Source organism: Triticum aestivum, chromosome 7A (assembly GCF_018294505.1).
Source record: "Triticum aestivum cultivar Chinese Spring chromosome 7A, IWGSC CS RefSeq v2.1, whole genome shotgun sequence".
Classification (NCBI taxonomy): Eukaryota; Viridiplantae; Streptophyta; class Magnoliopsida; order Poales; family Poaceae; genus Triticum; species Triticum aestivum.
The window spans coordinates 739,023,291-739,043,445 of record NC_057812.1 but is presented as its reverse complement, the minus strand read 5'-3'; the positions used below and the strand labels follow the sequence as shown (position 1 = coordinate 739,043,445).

At 46.7% G+C, this 20,155-nt stretch overlaps 2 protein-coding genes across 2 annotated transcripts; one reads left to right on the top strand and one right to left on the bottom strand.

Annotated features, from left to right (window-relative positions):
* Positions 1-5,689: 5,689 nt before the first annotated feature.
* On the top strand, positions 5,690-8,336 carry LOC123149869 (photosystem II stability/assembly factor HCF136, chloroplastic). Its single transcript, XM_044569639.1, has 8 exons — positions 5,690-6,080; positions 6,195-6,430; positions 6,575-6,705; positions 6,951-7,083; positions 7,189-7,311; positions 7,443-7,517; positions 7,770-7,885; positions 8,008-8,336. Exons 1-8 carry the CDS (start codon positions 5,705-5,707, stop codon positions 8,072-8,074), a joined length of 1,257 nt encoding a protein of 418 aa, XP_044425574.1. The 5' UTR covers positions 5,690-5,704; the 3' UTR covers positions 8,075-8,336.
* A 3,096-nt stretch (positions 8,337-11,432) lies between these two features.
* LOC123147292 (predicted GPI-anchored protein 33) lies at positions 11,433-13,023 on the bottom strand. Its single transcript, XM_044566527.1, has 2 exons — positions 12,667-13,023; positions 11,433-12,556 (listed from the first exon to the last, which is right to left on the bottom strand). Exons 1-2 carry the CDS (start codon positions 12,912-12,914, stop codon positions 12,331-12,333), a joined length of 474 nt encoding a protein of 157 aa, XP_044422462.1. The 5' UTR covers positions 12,915-13,023; the 3' UTR covers positions 11,433-12,330.
* Positions 13,024-20,155: the final 7,132 nt, after the last annotated feature.

The window sequence follows — 20,155 nt, the reverse complement described above, 5'->3', positions numbered from 1 at the left end:
GTAGAGAGGCCATGCTTTCGGTCTTCTGTTCGAGGGATCCTTCGTGGGCAATTCGCGGGATCGTTCATCTATGGTTCGGCGGACTCCAAGTACGATCTACATCGACTCGTCTACTTCCGCTGCATTCCGAAGTCGGTAACGACCATGATCCAAACTGTGTATGCATCTTCATAATTTTCCTGGGTGTTCGTAGGGCAAAAGTTTGTTTTCTCCTACGTTTCCCAACAGATGGGTGTGTCAAAGCGGGTGGAAGTAAGGGTTTGACCTTGAGAGTTTGTCAATGTTGAGGGTGTTGACCTCGTGCCATGTAGGCCATGAGGTGACCTATTACATTGGACGTCCACGTGTTGAATGCCACATTTTGCACACAACCTTGTGGAGTCCAATCTTCTTGGCTTCATAGAGAGTCCTCACTGTACTTCTCCCATAAAAAACATGACCACTTCTCTCCGGTAGTGGTGGGATGCCAACTAGTTTGATGGAGCGGAGTTTTTCTATCGCTTCGTGCTTGCAAATGTTGTTATGTTTTTATTGCATCCACTGCATCATAATCATTGACAAAGGGGGAGAGCCCTCAACCCTTCCCTCCCCTCCCCTCGCGTCGCCTTCCCCTGGGCAACGCCAAGGGTCCCTCAACCCTAGCACCGCAGGACTCCCCCTCCCCCTCCTTCTACCGCTGCTGCCACCGGCATGGGCCGCAGTGGCAGCGGGCCTGGTGCCGAAGGCACCTGGGCGGGTGGATGCGGCGCGATCTCATCTGAGGCGGTAGGGGCGGCCCCTCTTGTGAGATCCAAAGGCGGCGGCTGGGGCGGCGATCCCATGCCGTGCGGCGGTGGCCGGTGCGCCATAAGCCGACGGAGCGGCGGCCTTGTGGACGGCGGCAGTGGCAGTGCTTCATCTGGCGGGGTGGCTGATCTGTGTGGAGATGGTGACGGCGACGACTGCGGATCCAACGCCTCGATCGGATCCGCCACGGGTTGGCCTTCCGTCGACCGGCGGCGCGTGGAGGGACCGGTGAGGAGATGACAGATCTCCGCCGAATTACTGACGACGGCATTCGTCTTCGTGGCGAGGCTCCGTTCAGTTCCAGCCAGCCGCGAGATCGGGACGACGTGGCTTCCGGTGAAAATCGCGCCTAACTGCGGTCATGGCGGACGATGGCTGCGTCTCGGACGTCGTTCCCTTCTTGAGGCATCGTCGGTGCAGGTCACGTCAACCAGATCTAGAGGTTCCGAGGGAAACCCTAGATCTGGGTCTACCGGATCAGACGATGGCGATGTTTTTGATGTCGTTCTCCCTCCTATGGGCATCTTTTTGGAGTAAGTGCTGGCTGGAGGGGACAAGAGGAGGAGCGGTGTGGCATCTGACACGTCGACAACGGTGGGTCTCAGCGACATGGACCAGTGGGGTCTCGCCGATGGGCGTGTGATGATGGATGAGCGCAGGATGGTGTCTTTGTCTGGCATCGTGATGGCGTCAACGGCAGCTCGACCGGGTAAGGTTGATGCAGTAGTATAGCACTAAAGATGGATTGATGGTAGGTGGCTGCGGCGACCTCATACCCGGCTGGCATCCTGGTTGAGGAGTGCGCCGGACTGATGGGTGCCCCATACCCGGCAGGTGTCCTGGTTGGGACCTCAAGTCTTAGATGTTAGGTTTGGCTGCGAGGTCTGTTTGGCATTAGGCCCAGATTTTCAGCACCCCTTCATCCATTGGATAGGAGTAGCGACATATGTTGCCTAGACAGTGGCTTTAGTCTTACTGTTGTATGACTTTGTAAGATCTTATGTGAATAATTAATAAAATAGTCGCATGCATCGCCTAGATGCAGAGGCCGGGGGTCATCCTTCCTTAAAAAAATCATTGACAAGGGTGGGTGTAATCCTTATCGGATGTTTAAGTGGGGATGACACCCGCCAGGGTTGGGATGGAGCCACCCCATACCTTTAGGCAGTGCCTTGCATGCATCTTTATAGTCCGGTTTTTCACTAGTTAGACAAGCAACAATCTTTTTCTTCGTTATTAATGGATAGTTAAAGCTTTTGATCGATTTTAGTGAAAAAAAGACAATGCTCAAAGAAACGATGACATGGGGCTTAGGGCATCTCCAGCCGCGCCCCCAACAGGCCCCCCCCCAGGCCACTTTTTCGGCGGCGGCGCCAAAAAAACGGCCCAGTCGCGCCCCCAGGACGCCGAAAATCGCCGGTTCGGACCTTTTTTCCGCCCGGCGGTCACAGGCCGAACCCGGCGCGCTGGGGAGCCGTTGGGGGCTCCGGCGCTAGGGAAAAGCACGCCTGGCCCACACCGACAGGGAAAAAGTCAAGGTTTTCTTCCCCCGACTCGCCTCGCACCCCCCGCGCCCTCGGCCACCACTAGCTATATCCTGGCGACGGCCGCCGCCCTACTCCGCTAGATAGCCATTCCCCGCCGGAAAATAGCAGCGCTTCGCCGCGGCAGCCCCTCCCACAGCAGTTGGGCGTTTCCGGCCGCCGTTTCCGGCCGCGGAGGCGCGGTTTAACGGCGGGTACACGCCCACCGAGCGCAAGGTGTTCGGTGTTTTGCCTGTCTCGGCGATGGACTCGGATGAGGAGGAAGAGCTCGCCGCGCTGCTGGAGGAGGAAGCCGCGGCCGACGTCCAGGAAGAAGAGCATCTGATGGTGCTCGCCGCCCTCGCCCAGCTGCTGGCGAGCAATGAAAAGCCGCGGCGAGGTGGCTCGGCGCCGGGGCGGGTGAAAGCAAAGAACTGGCATCATCTGCAAGGCTACTGCATGCTCTACTCCGACTACTTCGTCGATGCTCCACTTCATGGCGAGAAACATTTCGGCGCCGTTATCGGATGAGCCGAAAGCTCTTCCTCAGGATTGTGAATTCCATCCGGGAGTTCGACAACTGCTTCAAGTGCAAGATGGATTGCACTGGCGCTCTTGGATTCACCTCCATCCAGAAGTGCATGACAGCGATGAGGATGCTTGCATATGGAGCTCCCAGTGATTCACTCGATGACTATGGGCGCATGGCCGAGTCCACCAGCATAGAGTGTTTCTACAAGTTCTGTCGGGCAGTGGTGGCAGTGTTTGGGCCACAATACTTGAGAACACCCAATGCGGAAGACACTGCTCGGATCCTAGCCCAGAATGCAGCAAGAGAATTTCCTGGGATGCTTGGAAGCATCGACTGCATGCATTGGAAATGGAAGAACTGCCCATTTGGTTGGCAGGGGATGTACAAAGGCGCCAAAGGCGGTTGCAGTGTGGTGCTTGAGGCAGTAGCCACACAGGACCTCTGGATTTGGCACTCCTTCTTTGGTATGCCAGGAACTCACAATGACATCAACGTGCTGCAGTGCTCTCTTGTTTTTGCCAAGCTCGTTGAGGGCCATTCTCCTCCGGTGAACTTCGAGATCAATGGGCACCAATACAACAAGGGGTACTATCTAGCTGACGGCATCTATCCGAGATGGTCGACATTTGTGAAGACGATCTCAAACCCTGTGGCAGGAGGCAAGAACGCCTGGTTTGCGAAGCTTCAGGAGGCTTGCAGGAAGGATGTCGAGCGGACATTTGGTGTGCTCCAATCTCGATTCGATGTTGTTCGGTACCCCGCTCAGACCTGGTCGAAAGATCAAATGTGGGAGATCATGACTTGTTGTGTCATCTTGCACAACATGATCATCGAGAACGAGCAAGAAGACCCAGTGTTTGACACTGAACCATACTACAGGCAGGGTCCTCTAGCCGAAGTTGATCACCAGCTACCGACAACTTGGACTGCCTATCTCAGTATGCGTCAGGAGATCCGAGACCCACAGGTGCATCATCAACTGCAGAAAGATCTGATTGAGCACCTATGGAGGCTCAAGGGGGACGTCGCGTGATGAAATACGAGTTTTTATTTGTTGAACTATATAATTTGTATTGAACTATTTGTTGTTGTAGTATTTTGTTGAAGTATTTGATTTTTCTGTGATGAAATATGTGATAAGAAATAATTGTGTTGATAATTGAACGCCGAGACACGGCGAAACCACGCCGAATATGGCCTATTCTCGTCCATATGGGCCGTTTATTCGCCGAAATTGGGCTGCAAAGTGGGCCAATTTCGGCGCCTGGGGGCGAGCTGGGGGCGACGACTGGGCACAAAACCGCCCCCAGCGCCGAGTGTATTGCCGGCTCGCCCCCAGGGGGCGATTTTTATGCGTCCTGGGGGGGCCAACGGCTGGAGATGCCCTTACATGTCAGGCCTCTTTAGGTTTGGAGGAGTTGTAGGAACTCCATAGGATAAGATATCTATAGAGTTATTTCTTTAGAGCCATTTGGTTTATTGTAATGAATTCATATTCCTATATATACTTGGTTCATATTGTCAGCATGTTAAAGAAAAATAAATATTAGCATTGATTCCATGTCAAAATATCTTATGTTGTGAATCTCAAATGATGTTTCATTTCCTATACGTTTTCTATTCCTTTGATATTTCTATCTTAGAGCATCTCCAACAGGCATGCAGTGCGTGGCGCGCTAAATAATTTTTACAGCGCTGAAATAGCTTTTTTTTTGCACGCAGCAGAGCGCTGGCTCCAGCGGTCACGGTAAAATATGGCGCACGCGAGCAACTCCAGCAGGTGCTTCAAAAAACAGCACGCGCGAGCAACCGGTACTACGATGCAATACATACAAACAATATGGCAACATATAGATAAAATTCAAATAGCATAGTTCAAACACAACACCACAAACTAGTCCATACGGTAAAAATAAAAATAGATAAAAACGATACTACGACGTAAATATATTAGTCCATACGATACAAACTACTCCTCGTTGTTGTCCTCCTCCTCCTCGGTGTAGTCCGACGACAGAAAGGGGTCATCCCACCGAGGATCATTGTTGTCAAAGGTCGTCGCAGATCCCAATTCGCACTGCGCTATCGCCAGTGCCTTCCGCGCACGCCTATCCACCCGATCCGCGGCTCGCAGCGCCCTCCTGTGCGCCCAGAAGTCATTCTCGGCGGCGACATCCTCCGGGAAGCGCTGGCGCCACTCCGCCATGGCGTACTTGTCCGCCTCGACGATGAGCAGGCGACGCTCCCACCTACACTGGATGTGGCGGTCCTCGTCGATGATGAGTCGCGGCGGAGGCACGAGGTCCTGTGCCTGCTGGCGCGTCCGAGAAATTCATATGTGAACGTGGCCGGTTGAGGCGCCATGCCGCCACGTCGTACGCGCGGGAGGCCTCATGGACGGTCTCGAACGTCCCGAGACCGAGACGTATATTACCAGAGTGGATCTCTGCATAATACACGCCGGAGGGGCGGGCGCGGACACCACGGTAGCCAGAGCTGCTCCGGGCGCGCGGCGGCATGTCGGCGGCGGGAGAGAAGGGCACGGCGGCGGGAAGAAGGAGGCGAGAAAGAAGGGCGCGACAGGGAAGAAGGAGGCGATGGAGTGGCGGTTGGCGGGCTCGTGCGCACTGTTTTTATAAAGCGCGCCTGACGCCGCGCGCCAGGCCGTTTTTTCACGCACGCGCACTTCTTTTCCCCGCGCCTGCTGGAGCGCGCCAAACCGGCCTGAGTGCGTTAAAAGTTATTTTTTTTTCTTTAGCGGGGCTGTTGAAGATGCTCTTATGAATCAAAGGTACGTGGCATCTAGACAGAGGATAAATAAATAACATAACTGAGAAAGCATATGGTTTGGCCACGTAGACGCATGCAGCAGCTCGTGGTGAAGAGAAGTTGGATAAGGGGGCAGGAGGCGCAGCCACAGACAGCAGCACCGCAGCGCCCCGTTCCCGCCATGGCCACCGCCACCGCCGCGCTCCACCTCCTCCTCCCCACCCGCCGCCGGGGACGCCTCCTCGTCCCCCGCGCCTGCCAGGCCGACTCCTCCACCACCACGTCTCGCCGCGGCCTCATTGCCGACACCGCCACCGCGGCCGTCGCCGCCGCCGCCGCGCCGCTGCTGCTGCCCCGGCTCCCCGCGGCGCGCGCCGAGGACCTGTCCGAGTGGGAGCGCGTCGGGCTCCCCATCGACCCCGGCGTCGTGCTCCTCGACATCGCCTTCGTCCCCGACGACGCCTCCCACGGTAAGATAAAATTCTTCAGCAAAGACCATTGATGTTCAGTTAAGTTCAGTCCGTCGATTGAGTGGCAAAAGAAACACCATTGCCGACCACTAACAATTCTCTGTTGTGTCGTAGGGTTCCTCCTGGGAACGAGGCAGACGATCCTGGAGACCAAGGACGGCGGGCGCACCTGGTTCCCGCGCTCCATCCCGTCGGCGGAGGACGAGGACTTCAACTACAGGTTCAACTCCGTCAGCTTCAGCGGCAAGGAGGGGTGGATCGTCGGCAAGCCGGCCATCCTGCTGCACACCAAGGACGCCGGCGACAGCTGGGAGAGGATCCCGCTCAGCGCCCAGCTCCCAGGGGACATGGTAACTGACTGATGAATTCATTCCCCTCTTGACTGTATCTTCAGAATTGTAACACTCTTTTTTGCACTGCAATTGCATATAGGAGTACTAACTAAATTGAGGGAACAGAGGTAGGGATTTGACTGACGGTTGATTATGTGGCAGGTTTACATCCAGGCTACCGGGGAGCAGAGCGCGGAGATGGTGACCGACGAGGGGGCCATCTACGTGACCTCCAACCGCGGCTACAACTGGAAGGCCGCCGTGCAGGAGACCGTGTCGGCCACTCTCAACAGGTAGGGGAACAAAACTTGCCACACAATGTTAAGGTTCAGGTGCAGTGGTTATGTTTGCTTACAATGTCTTAATATTCAGTACCTAGTTGTGCACAGACCATGTTACTCTGATGAAAATGATAGGGAAATTATTGTCTGGCTGAACATTATGTTGCATTTCGGTTGGTGCTAATTCCTGCGGTGTGTGGCTAGGTGATCATCAAGGCATAACATGGTTTGCTCCGCCGTTTTTCTCTGTGGTGCAGAACAGTTTCAAGCGGCATTAGCGGTGCGAGTTACTACACCGGCACTTTCAACACGGTGAACCGCTCGCCTGACGGCAGCTACGTCGCTGTCTCCAGCCGCGGGAACTTCTTCTTGACTTGGGAGCCTGGGCAGGTTCGATGATATTAAGCTACTACTTTGCATTGTCGATTTGGGTGAATTGTCTGCCCAGGGTTTTGTTCTGAACTCTGAAGTATCTATTTACACCTGCAATTGCAGCTATATTGGCAACCGCACAACAGGGCTGTGGCGCGGCGGATACAGAACATGGGATGGAGAGCAGATGGTGGGCTCTGGCTCCTCGTCCGCGGCGGTGGACTCTTCCTCAGTAAAGGAACAGGGGTGAGTGCTAGTTCTTTTTGGATTTGATCAGCTTAGCTAGCAGAATGGGCAAATGCAGCATAATGCATAATGCAGTTCTAATTCTTCCTCTCAGCTCTCATCAACATCCTATAATTTGGTTCCATTTCCAGATAGTTGAGGACTTTGAGGAAGCATCGGTGCAAAGTCGCGGGTTTGGAATTCTGGACGTGGGCTACCGCTCAAAGGTAACACTAACTGAAAACAAACTGTACTCTGTTTACATGATACTACAAAGTACTCCCTCCATCCCTAAATATAAGCCCTTTTAGAGATTTAACTTAGACTACATACGGAACAAAATGAGTGAACCTATACTCTAAAAGGCGTCTATATACATCTGAATGTAGTCTCTATAGTGGAATCTCTAAAAGGACTTATATTTAGGAACGGAGGGAGTAAGATTGAACAACTAGCTGATCTGTGGTTCTGTTTTAAAGGATGAGGCATGGGCTGCCGGTGGGAGTGGCGTCCTGCTGAAAACAACCAACGGCGGCAAGACCTGGGTTCGCGACAGGGCCGCAGATAACATCCCCGGCAACCTCTACTCCGTAAAGTAAGCACCCAGATCACCTGAATTCCGCAGGAGATATCATTATTTTACCTGTTCAGGGTCTGAGTCTGTTTCATGTCTGAAAATCTGCCAAAATTTACAATGGGTGTGTTTGGATGCTGCAGGTTCATTGGAGACAACCAAGGTTTCGTGCTAGGAAACGACGGCGTCTTGCTCCGATATGTTGGCTGAAATGGAAAAATAAAAACCATGGCTATCTAAACCCTTTTTGTATGTAAGAATGATCCATATATAGACGCACATGTGAAAGGCTGCTGATTGTCCCGACGTTCTTACTTGTGCAAGAGAGTGTAAATCTTACCTGTCTATTACTGTTATTTGACCGACGGTTGTTTCAAACATTCAAAGGCATACAGTACAGTAGTACGTGAGCAGTGAGCACATACATTAGTTTATCTGATGCTGATATGCTATGAATTTTGTGAACTGCAAATTAACTGTGTACATCAAGACTGCCAGTACGTACTTTATAGTGCAAAACCCGAAAACAGGCTGTGGTCTGGATATAAATATCTCCTGTTAACCGCGTTCTCAGAGGAGACGGCGGATTGCAGTAAGGGCAGCTCCCTGAATGTTGGCAGCCGAGCATTGCCAGATTCCTCTCTTCTCGACGGCCTGCCAAAACCCGCAGGATGAATGCTGCTCTGGACTGAGTTTTAGTCTATGTACCGGCACAATACTAGTTGTGCTCTGCTGCTGCAAGCTCCGTCTGTCATGCCATCCATGTGAGCTGAGTTGAGAGGGAAATGGAAGAGGCAACTTGGTTGGACAGGCATCATTTTCTGCAACCTCAATCCTTGCTCCTCATAGTGACCATCACATTGATGGGATGGGAACAGGAGCCGTCAAATGACACCGTAGTTGCCCCCCCTGTTAACTTGGTTAACTGGCTTGTCCGCTTTATTTGGTTCGGGTTTGCCGTCAAATGACACCGCAGCTGTTACAGAGTTCAGAAAACCAACCGTACATACGGGGCAGATCGAACAAACTGTCCACCATGGTTTACCAACAGCAAACTTGGGGGTGAATGTCTTTTCGTTATTCAACTTGAAATAAATTGCGCCATGATGGCATTCACTCTCAAAAAAAAAAAGAGATGCAAACTTGGGGGTCAAACGTGGCCGCGCAGGTGTACCATTGTCTTCGTTTTGCCTATTGTTGCTTTACTTTCTTTTGAGGGGTTATTGTTGCTTTGCTCTTTCATTGCCCCTATGCACGATAAATTAGGGTTTGAACAATTTGGGCAGGCCCAGTTCACCCCTCGCTCATTTACGGTCGCTTGTTTTCTTTCTTGTTTCTCTTAAAAACCAACAACCGCTGGTTTAAAAAAATCAGACTATTGGTTTTTTGATAGATTTAACAAAAAAATACAGAATACAAAAAATCCATTTTTTCAGAATAGTTCATGAGTTTAAACAATGTTTGATAATTCTAGAAAAAAATATTCATAAATTTGAAATTTTTTGCTGAATTTTGAAAATATTTGTGAATTTTAGAAAAATGTTGAACAAATTACTAAAAATGATCACAAGTCTAAGAATTTTCACAAATTTAAAAATCACAATTTTTGAAAAGTTACAAATTTAAGTTTCTCACATTTTTTTAAAATAATGTACATGGAGATGAAAGAAAATGAGGAAAACAGCCAGAACATAACCACCAAAAAAGCAGATGAAAAAAAAAGAGATAGCCTACCATAATAAACTGCAAGGAACATTTCAGTAAGTTCCCAAAACCATTGCAATGAAGCCTACAAGGGCTGACCCATTTCGGAAGTAGCGTGGGGAGAGATGTGCGTGTGTACCAATTGGCTACTATATAGCGCCTTAAGCGCCAAATAGCAATATCTCCATGAAGGGCTTGTATAATCTTGACCCCCCTGTCCCGATAAATTGCCCCTGGAGACGTTGTTGTCATCGTCCTGTGTCGTTGCACAATGGTTTTGAAGAATAATACAGTAGAGGAGAGGCACCTTGGCATGATTAGAAGAAAGCTCGGGGTTATATCCTTAGATCGGATAAAGTCTACACACAGGCCTATAATGTGTACCACGTAGGAAGAAACCATAGTTCATTTAGCCTGTTAATCTCTCTTCGACGAGTAACTTGCATGTTCCACTAAAATCTATGTTAAGTGGTTTTCCATGTTTAGTTTCGTGTAGAACATTTTAATGCATACACTCTCAAGACCACTTTTATAAATCAGATGAAACCAAATGCATACCAAATGAGCATATCATCATATGTATGCAGATGTAAAGTCGATAGTATGTTTATCTATCATCAGGAATTGGTATAAGCAATGTTATTTCAATACAAATTACAGAACATGTACATGTTAGTTTATTACCGAACCCAACTTACAAGTCGTATTTTTAATGGTCAAATTTATACTTTAGAAGTTTCTATATCTATGCTTACCAACAATATACTAGAATCACTATCAAGACATTAGTTAGACAACAAACTAGAGATCTCTATCATTATTTTTGATGATGCTAAATATACACAAACACATAAAGACACACATAAATATTCTACACTCTATAATTAATGCAGTTGTCAAAAATCAATTTAAAAAGTTTTTTTCACACAATTTAAATTTAGCAGAAGGACTTTAGTGATATAAATTACAATTGCATAAGAAAGTGCATTACAATTAATATTTGACACCATCATTATATGACTAATATGGTAGTTAAAAATAAAAAGTTATATGCTTTAATACTACAGCATGATAAAAATGAGTTTAAAAAGTATTAAAATTTAGTATAAAAATATTAATCTCAAATACATTTTAATCAAAAATTTGTTTTGATTGATCTTTAAAGTTAGAATACATCACTTAGCCTCATCAATGAAGCGACCGAGAGCGTGTTGTGTTCTATAGTCAAGTATTTATGGTATGAAAAATAATAATAATTACAATGGTGATATTGGTATATAATTGGATAAAGAACTCAACGATCTTTACATCTGTACCTACTTATAAAAGAGCAAACATTTTCTCTGTTTGTTAAACTCCACTAAACATGCAGAGAGGACTAACCACTAAACATACAGATAAGACTAACCACCTCACGACCTAACCCAATTAAAACATTTAACTGTTCAAATTTTTCTAACTCATGACTAAAAATACCATTAGCAATTAACCTGGCGGACCAACACAAATAAATTAAATATGATCTCTATTAAGAGGAAACGACGATTTCTATATGTCTAAAGAGGGGAAACATTGGAATCAAAGCTAAAATGGAGTCCACAATCTCCCTCTCCTCAACAGGTGCTTGCATTGCGTCGCTTCTTGGAGTGACCGCCTAGTTCAGGGCTTACCTGCTGCACATCGAGGGTACACGATGCACATTTTTCCAAGAGGTATTTTTTCTTATCGACATATATTTTTTATTAGAGTTCATTTTTTTTGCCATTGAGATATTCAGAAAGCCGATCTTGACATTTTTCATATAGTAGTACTTTGTGCTTAAGGGGCTTTTTTTGGTTCACAAGATTCAAAAAACAGGGGAAGATAAAGAAAAACACAAAAATTTACTAGATTGAGCGCAAAAATCATATGGAATGGTACTAGGAAAGCTCACAAATTCAGAGAATAAAAACTAATACAATTCTGTTGGACATTGGTCTCATCATACAACTACGTACAAGCCAATCTATCACACTACAAGCACATATACTTGCAGATTATTGGTGAAAGAAAACAAAGAGATGTATCTTATATAAGCAGATAAGTGTCCTAAAGACAGTCAGGTACGCTTCATCTTGTGTACAACAACCCGCTGCATGGCATCGATGTGATTGAAGAATGCAAACCGCCAGATCTTGCAAAAGAACAATGCTCCAAACCATACCCAGAAACCGAAGACAGTTCCAGCAATCACCGATTAGTACAACCACACTGTTTCATGTTCATGGTCGCCCTCAACTGGTGTTGTACTACTCGAATTATTTGTGCATGAAATGCTCAATGGAGGGCCACAAAGTCCAAGGTTATTGTCGTAGATCGATGGGTCCTCAAGTGTTTGGAGCTGACTGCCTGTAGGTATGTCTCCAGACAAAAGGTTGTTGGATAGATTGAGAGCGGAGAGGGACATCAGGTTTTAGACACTAGGAGGAATATGACCTGATAGTTTGTTCCAAGAGAGGTCAAGGGATTCTAATAAATTTAGATTGCCAATATCCTTGGGGATACTACCAGACAGATTATTTCTTGAAATATTTAGTAACCACATGCCTCTGAGACTTGTCAGCCCTGAAGGGATCTCACTAGATAGAGAATTACCAGAGAGATCAATACCAGTCACAAATGCATGTCTCCCCTCAAAAGTGTACTCCCGTCCTTTCCAAATTATATCCATGCTCCATTGTAAAAATAGAAATATCTATAGGTGGTAAGTACTATGACGTTTGTTATAACTGGTTGCAATCGTTGTGGATGGAGTTACTACACTGGTTGCAATCTCCCTCACCTGGTGTCGGCGCCATCGACTGCATATGGCTTGAGGCAGTCGTTGCGCCAGTTGACTTTACTGAGGCATCGGATGGAGTTACCGTTGATGTCAGTCTTGAGGACCCCTCACCTCGTGTCGGCGCCATCGACCTCATATGGCTTGAGGCAGTCGTTGCGTTAGTGAGGCTCTTGAATCCATGGACGGAACCACCATTGATGTAATGCTCGAGGAACAAACATTTGGCGTGGGCATCCTCGACTGAACATGGCTTGAGTCCGCCATTGCGTCAGTTGACGTTATAGAAGCCTCAGACGGAGCCGCCGCTGTCGTCATTCCTGTGGAACAGTCACCGTGTGTCGGCGTCCTCGACCGTCCATGGCTTGAGGCCGCCACTGCACCAGTTGATGTTATTACAGTCGATGGTGGAGCCGCCGTTGTTGTCGTTCTTGAGGCTGCCGCCGTGGCCGCCCTTGTTGGCGTAGTTGAGGATGCGGGTGGAGCCTCCTGTGACCTCACCTTCTTACCAAGAAACTGTCTTGGCATGGCGTGATCTGCTTCTCTTCTTCTTCGCCGTCGTTCTCCTCCTTCCCTTCCTCTTCTGCCTGGTGAGCTGAGCTGAGCTGAGCTGGTGTGAGCTGGGTGAGGTATTTGCTTTGTGTTGGTTGGGGTTGAGGAAGCGCTGTGGCAACGATATATATAACAGAGACAGAGGGATGTCATCTCTTTTGGTGTCCTTGCTTATTTCGCTCAAACTTACGTCTGTTCACACTCACAACGAAAGCCAGTTTGTCCCTTATGTTTCCTTGAATATGTCCAGTATACACGATACACATATATTACTACTGACGGATGGATGCGATTGGGTCAAGTCAAAGGCCATGGTCGTCACCGCGTTCGTCTTCATTTCTCATACATTAGGATACACGTTAGGTAAGTTTAGGTAGGAAACGGCTAAGAATGAAATAAATAGCCCAAAGTACCTTCCTACACTCAGGAGCAAATGCTACCGGTGTGAACAGTAAAAACAAAAACAAAAAAAAATTCAAAACATTCTGAGTTTTTTTGGTGACATACTTTCACAAATGTTTGTTGTGCATGCAAAATTTCATCACGGAATCGTATTGGTGGAAGTCGTGCCAAAAAAACAAAATCAGAGTTCCAAAATGACCCTTGCTGGATCCCAAACACTGCTTGATGTGTCTTTGACAACCCCAGCTTCGCCATCATAGAATTCATCTTCGTGGGACAATGCCTTACCATGACGTGGTATTCTTCTTTCTCTTATTTGTCAAAGTGATGTGAGGTGAGGTTTATACAGTGTTTGCTTTGCTCTGGCTGGGTTGAGGAAACCTGAAGCACGGCAGCATAGCCTGAAGACGCGCTTACACCGGGGAGAATGGTTGGTGGCCGTTGCCGGTCAGTCTCTTCTGTTTTGGGTAGTATATATGTATATCCAATGCATTCTTATTGACGGATGGATGCGGTTGGGTCAGTGGTCGTGGTCGTCGCCGCGTTGGTCTTCATATCTCCTCCTCCTCCTTATACTACTAAGTACGTTAGAACTAGCGTGGTAAAGTTTAGGTAGCAGACTGCTAATAGACAAGGATCATGTCCTTGTCTTGTTTGTTAATTTGCAGTCAGGCCCATTCATACAAGGCTTGCCCCAGCACTGAGTTAAAATAAATCAGCTTAAGATATCTTGCAATCACACCATAATCATACACATATGTGATTTTAAGCAAATTCTTTCTTTGACCAACTACGACCATTTTTTATCATTCCAAAACAAAACGAGCTATTGTACAACATGGAGATAAGATAATTACAAGGGGAAGAGATCTAAGAAGACAAAGTACAGAACCAAGAACAATTACAGCTTACAGAAAACAATTACAGGTCACTAAGGAACAGAACGAGAGATCAGACAGAAAAGTAGAGAAATGAGTGAACGGCTTGTGGCATATGCTTGCCCATAGCAGAAGGTTATCTGCACAACTAGGAATAAGAACCGAGGAGTCCTCTCATTTTTTTGTGTTAAATCTTCAGGTCGTGGCACTTCCAAATAATTCAAACAAAGAAGATGCGCACCTACTCACCAAGCCTGATTACGAGCGCTCCTCCATAGCTATGCATCTTCGGATGCAGAGGCGGGGGGTAATCCTCCTTTTCCAAAAAAAGGTACTAAATTGAGACGACAAATTCCACTAAGGCAATTAAACAACATCTCTAACCAATCACCACAACCGGTCAGGCCATCAATGCCACATCCCCCGCACCTTCCCTCATGTGATCCATGTCTAGACTGCCAGTTTCGTCTAGACTATTCTGGTGACCCCGTGGTGCCTTTATTTGTTAGACCTTGGTCACACGTATTCGATTCAAACACCTTACCTACCGCTAACTACAAGTCTAGCTATAGCACAACTCTAACGCATCTTCGACAAAATTCAAACAAACTCATAACTCGTGAATATGTCTTCATCATAACTCGTGAATATGTCTCCCTCTCCCCCGGATCCACGGGTGGCGCGGGAGCCCAGATCCGCGAAGGTGCTGCCCCCAATTCGGCTCACGGCGGCGCGGCGTCCCAACGGCCGCGCCTGTGGTGGTGCCGGTGGGAATCGGCCGGCTGCATAGGGGGCGCCGGCGGCCGGGGGGGTGACCCCATGGCTGGGTGGCGGCGCGCCCGTTGGTCCGACTGGTTCCGGCCCGTCCCGGATCTGGTGACTACCGGACGGCACGGGGGTGGCGGCAGCCCGGCGATCTGGACGCGGTGGTGCCGACGGCTCTTCACTGGTCTGCCGGAGCTCCAGGGGTATCATTGTCTCTGACTCGATCTGCTCCGGTTCGTGCTAGCTCCGGTCTAGGGAGACTGGTTGTCAACTCCCAGTGTTGGCTGCATGGATCTGGCGGCGGGGGATGGATCCTTTTGGTCTAGTCTCTGACAGAGAAGGTGGCAATCCGTGCACAAGAAGCTGGATGGAGTTCTTCGAACAGATCTGTGTGAAAACCTGCTCTTGCTAGATGCCAAAGCCGGCGGTTGCGGCGCGCTGCGGTGTTGTTCCCTTCTTGAAGGCATCGCCGTGGAGAAGTTCTAGACCACTATCTGCTACCTCCGAGGGAAACCCTAGATCAATAGATCGGAAGACGGCGGCGCGCTTGTGTCATTTCCCCCTTGGGGGCATCATTCTTGGAGGTGTACACGGGCTTGAGGGACCAGTGGACGACGTCTTTGGTGGAGCAGTGCTTCATCATGCACATTGACGGTGACATATCTCGATGGCATGGCGCCCTGGAGATTAGGCGTCTGATGTGCGATGATGGACTCGCGCAGGAGGGTGATGCTGTCTGGCGTCATGGTGGCGTCGACGGCAGCTAGACCGGGCAAGGTAGATGCAGCAATACAACTCTGAAGATGGATTGATGGCAGGTGGCGGCGGCGGCCTCTTAGTGTGCGTCGGACTAGTGGGTGCCCCATACCCGGCAGGCGTCCTGGTTGGGGCCTCCGGTCTTATATGTTAGGTTTGTTTGCGAGGTCTGTTTGGTATTAGGCCTAGACTATCAGCATCCCTTCATCAACTTGATAGGATTAGCGACAGATGTTGCCTAGACGGTGGCTTCAGCCTTACTGTTGTATTACTTTGTAAGGTCTTTTCTGTATGATTAATAAAGTGGCTACATGCATCGTCTAGATGCAGAGGCCGGGGGTCTTCCTCCTTTAAAAAAAATGTCTTCATCATCTTGAAGCCGCCAAGCATGGACCTCAATGTACTTAATTTGGATTTGAACCATACTAGACATGATAGAGGATGATGAACACAACAGACATGATAATCGGGCCAATAGAAGTACTAAACAATCTAGACATGCAATCTGATAGATACGAAAACATAGGATGTCCGTCTTGATTTGTACTCCCTCCATTTCCTTATACAAGGCCACAAACTCAAATTACAGGTACCAAGGTAAAATTTAATAACTGCTTTGCAAGCCAATTTTTTTTCTCGTTAATCAGGATTATTAATACGCTCGCATGCATTCAAAGAAGAAATGAGAAGGAAATAGCACAATGTCATTATGACTACATGCATGCAAGTATTAAACAAGTTGCTAGCACAAGAAAACATAATTAAATTTTGCCTCGATTACTGTTAGTGGCCTTGTATAGATGCAAAATATATTTTTCATGGTGGCCTTGTATAAGAGAATGGAGGAAGTACTACTAATACACCAATGGAAAACCCTAATTAACAGAAGCGATAAGAGTATATACTAGACGGGTGTAGCGTAAGCAACCTTAGTTGCAGCGGCGGCGTCCCTAGTACTGTGGTTGGAGGGAGACATCACGTAGTCCATGAACTAGTTGATGGAGCATGAACATTCGAGTAGTCATGGGAATACTAACAGTACTATGGTCCCCAAAAACCTAATCACCTCTCTTCTACATGATTGCAAGAGGTGAGGTTCCGAAGGCCTGCTCACCTCCCCCTTCACAGCGCACACTACTAGAAAAACCGCTACTAATGGCGCACCTAATTTGACCATTAATGGCGCATCACTGGTGCGCCATTACTAGCACGCCATTAGTAATTTTTACTAATGGCGTACCAGTGGTGCGCCATTAGTATCTGGTATACTAATGGCGCACCACTGGTGCGCCATTAGTATGCCTCCCAGGGGCCATGTATACCCAGGTGCTTTGGCATACTAATGGCGCACGACCACGAGATGCGCCATTAGTAACCATGGCATACTAATGACGCACTGACCAGTGATGCGCCATTAGTATGCTTTGTCATACTAATGGCGCACTGTCATGTGATGCGCCATTAGTATGAATATTAGGTTTTTTTATTTTTTTTATTTTCTGTTTTTTGCACAGGTTACAAAATGTATAATTTGACAAAATATAGACAGCACACATCAACAACAGATTCATCGAATACAATAGAAGATTCATCGAATACATCAACGGTCCAGCCCACTAACACAATTTAGTATTTTCAGTCCAACCCTTATTGAAGGGTCACCAACAACAGCCCACTAACACAATTTAGTATTTTCAGTATCTAAAAAAGAAAAATACATTGCACAATTTGGCAGTCAACCAACACAGGAGAATATAATGACAATAATAACATAATTCTCCAGGATTTCAATAACTTAGGCCCATCATTATCTTTACACCACAGGTTCATAAGATGCACCAAACAAAATAACAAAATGAATGTTCATAATATGGCCATGTCCATATTGTGCACTAGTAACCAGTAACATAAGATGGCACCAACCAAAACAACACAACCAGTGAAGGAATGTGCTGGAGGGACATTCTTTAGTGAGAATGTCAGCAACAATAGCAGCATCACTCTTTGGTTCTCCACCTCTTGGTATCTCTTGTTCCATAGCACTTTCCATGTCAACCTGACATTTAAAGAAAGATGTACACATGAGCAGAGTACTATGCCCATCAATATATTGCAGTTGGTTTTGAATGACTATGAAACTTTATAAGAAAACTTTATGAGCAGAGTACTATGTCCAATAATATATTGCACTTGAGCAACAGTAGCAGCAATTTAAGAAGATAACATCATAATACTAATACAACACCTGACATTTAAAAAAAAAGATGGGAAAATATATACTTCACACGACGCACAACAGCGTCTTGTGCGGCGGCTACCGCGCGCGGCTAGCTACAGAATGGTGCACTGTTTGCTCAATACAGACTAGCAGTGATTGCTACATGGGCTGGACAACACATGCTTTTGTATATCTAGACTACATGCTACTAATTAAGTAGTAGTTATTTGAAAACTTTGTAGCAGACAAGCAGAACAAATCTTGCTAATTATTTGTTTGCAAGTTACTGTTAGCTACATGAAATAAGCATGGCACAAGGTTTACTAAACAGGTAAGAATGCGAAACAACCCATTGTTGAAATTTAAATCGAGCACATAGCTTAAATGGGAACACGGAACAGAGAAGAACTTAGTACGCGTTTCAGGAGCACATATGTTGTTTCTTTATTAGTACAGTATACATTATCAGATAAACTGCCGCAAGTCCTAGACATTTCATTCCGATCATATATGAAATGACACGAGTTTCTCCATTCTGAAAGCTGGGAAGATAGATGCTTCAGGCAATCACTAGACAATTAATCGAAGAGCATACAACACCCTCTCTTAATTACCAGTGTCCAACGACGAAGCAATTCCTGCTGGACTACTATAGGAACTGAAATTGCCTGTATACTATCACATTTCCAGTACCAAAAATGAATGTGCAATGCGATTAGGAAAGGGAAAATAGCAGCCATGCAACAGAGGACGGGGACAAACAAAAAACTATAATAAAACAAGAATCACATACTGTACTACTTTGAACGAATCATCTCTATCAGATCCGTTGAGCAGAAATCATATAAGGAAATCAAGTGTAACAAGGATGAGGTAAACAAGCCACATCAACACATTAGAGAATACTAGAAACTTACTATCGCTTGAGTTGTCCCCTCCACTTGGAGTGGACGACGATTTGGTTGATGAGCGTCTTCCTGGCTGTGCCCTTGTAGAGAGGGTAATGGCAGGCACGGCCACGGACATGGCCATTAGCAGCACCCACGACCCCTCAACGCTCTCACCACCCGGAGAGGAGGTGCCTTCCATACGGGCTCCTTCGGGTCTGAGAGAGCAAGAGCGAGGTGGGGTTAGTAAGCATCAAGGATGTTGTTGTTCTTGGTCAAGCTAAGTAAAAAATCAAGGGCATAACAGATTCAAGTCAAAAAAATTAACATGTGTACATCTTACGCAAACTATCATCATTTATAAAAAAATACAAAAAAATATGCAAACAGCTGTACAATGGTTAAGTGCTCATACTTATATCATATCAAGCAATGCCATTGAGCAACAGTGAGGATCAACTACACTATTGACATATCATGAATACTTAATCCTCAAGATGCAGAACGCTTATTTACAGTAGTTTGGGTTTTAAAATGTTTCATCTTGAAGCATAACACTAGCAAATGATAGGAAAGATCACAGGAAACAGCACTACCCTGATCAAGTATACTACAAGCATAAAAAAAGTCAAACAAGCTCATTGCGCATTTTCTTTCAGCGTGAGACACAATAAGCATAAGTAACCACTAGGAAAATAAATTGCTATCTACAGGCCCTATTATCTGCAACAAGAACATTAGGCGATGAAGAATATAATTCCAATGCAATATGTTAGCCAAACACACCCTGCCACCCTAACGATCTGACGATCCAATAAAATGTCTAGGAAATTCTGTTGAGTGGCATCGATCACGATTTCTAGCTGGTGTGCTAGTAAATCTGGACGATGGATGAACATCAAACATATCAAGAAAAACAGTACATCCGTAAGCAAATTAACTCAATTTAAAGAGCTAGATGGCAGCTCAAAACTAACTCCCAATCTATAAGGTTCAGTTCAACAGAGTTGGGGCAGACCAACTGTACAATACTGTATCAAGGCAGCCACCTAATTTTAGTAAGCAAATTAAATGAATTGAAAGAGATAAATCTTATTTTCTATTTGGCTCCCCACACTCTACTCCACCGCGGAGGCACCAGAACTAATTTGCAATCAACTCTGAATAGTAAGTAGAGTATATTTTAGAAATCTGGAAATAAACTAACCTATTTAATCACAACAAGGTGGCATTCATAGAAATATGGAAATAAACTAACCTATAAAAGATGAATCAACAGGAGCATCTTACCAGGCATGTGGCAGACCATAC

Bases quoted from the DNA above. Each gene is read 5' to 3' on its own strand.
- LOC123149869 (XM_044569639.1), top strand. From the start codon at position 5,705: ATGCAGCAGCTCGTGGTGAAGAGAAGTTGGATAAGGGGGCAGGAGGCG. The intron at 6,706-6,950 runs GTAGGGGAACAA...TCTGTGGTGCAG, and splicing joins GTGTCGGCCACTCTCAACAG to AACAGTTTCAAGCGGCATTA. The intron at 7,886-8,007 runs GTAAGCACCCAG...TGGATGCTGCAG, and splicing joins GGCAACCTCTACTCCGTAAA to GTTCATTGGAGACAACCAAG.
- LOC123147292 (XM_044566527.1), bottom strand. From the start codon at position 12,914: ATGCCAAGACAGTTTCTTGGTAAGAAGGTGAGGTCACAGGAGGCTCCA. The intron at 12,557-12,666 runs GTCAACTGACGC...TGGATTCAAGAG, and splicing joins CCGTCTGAGGCTTCTATAAC to CCTCACTAACGCAACGACTG.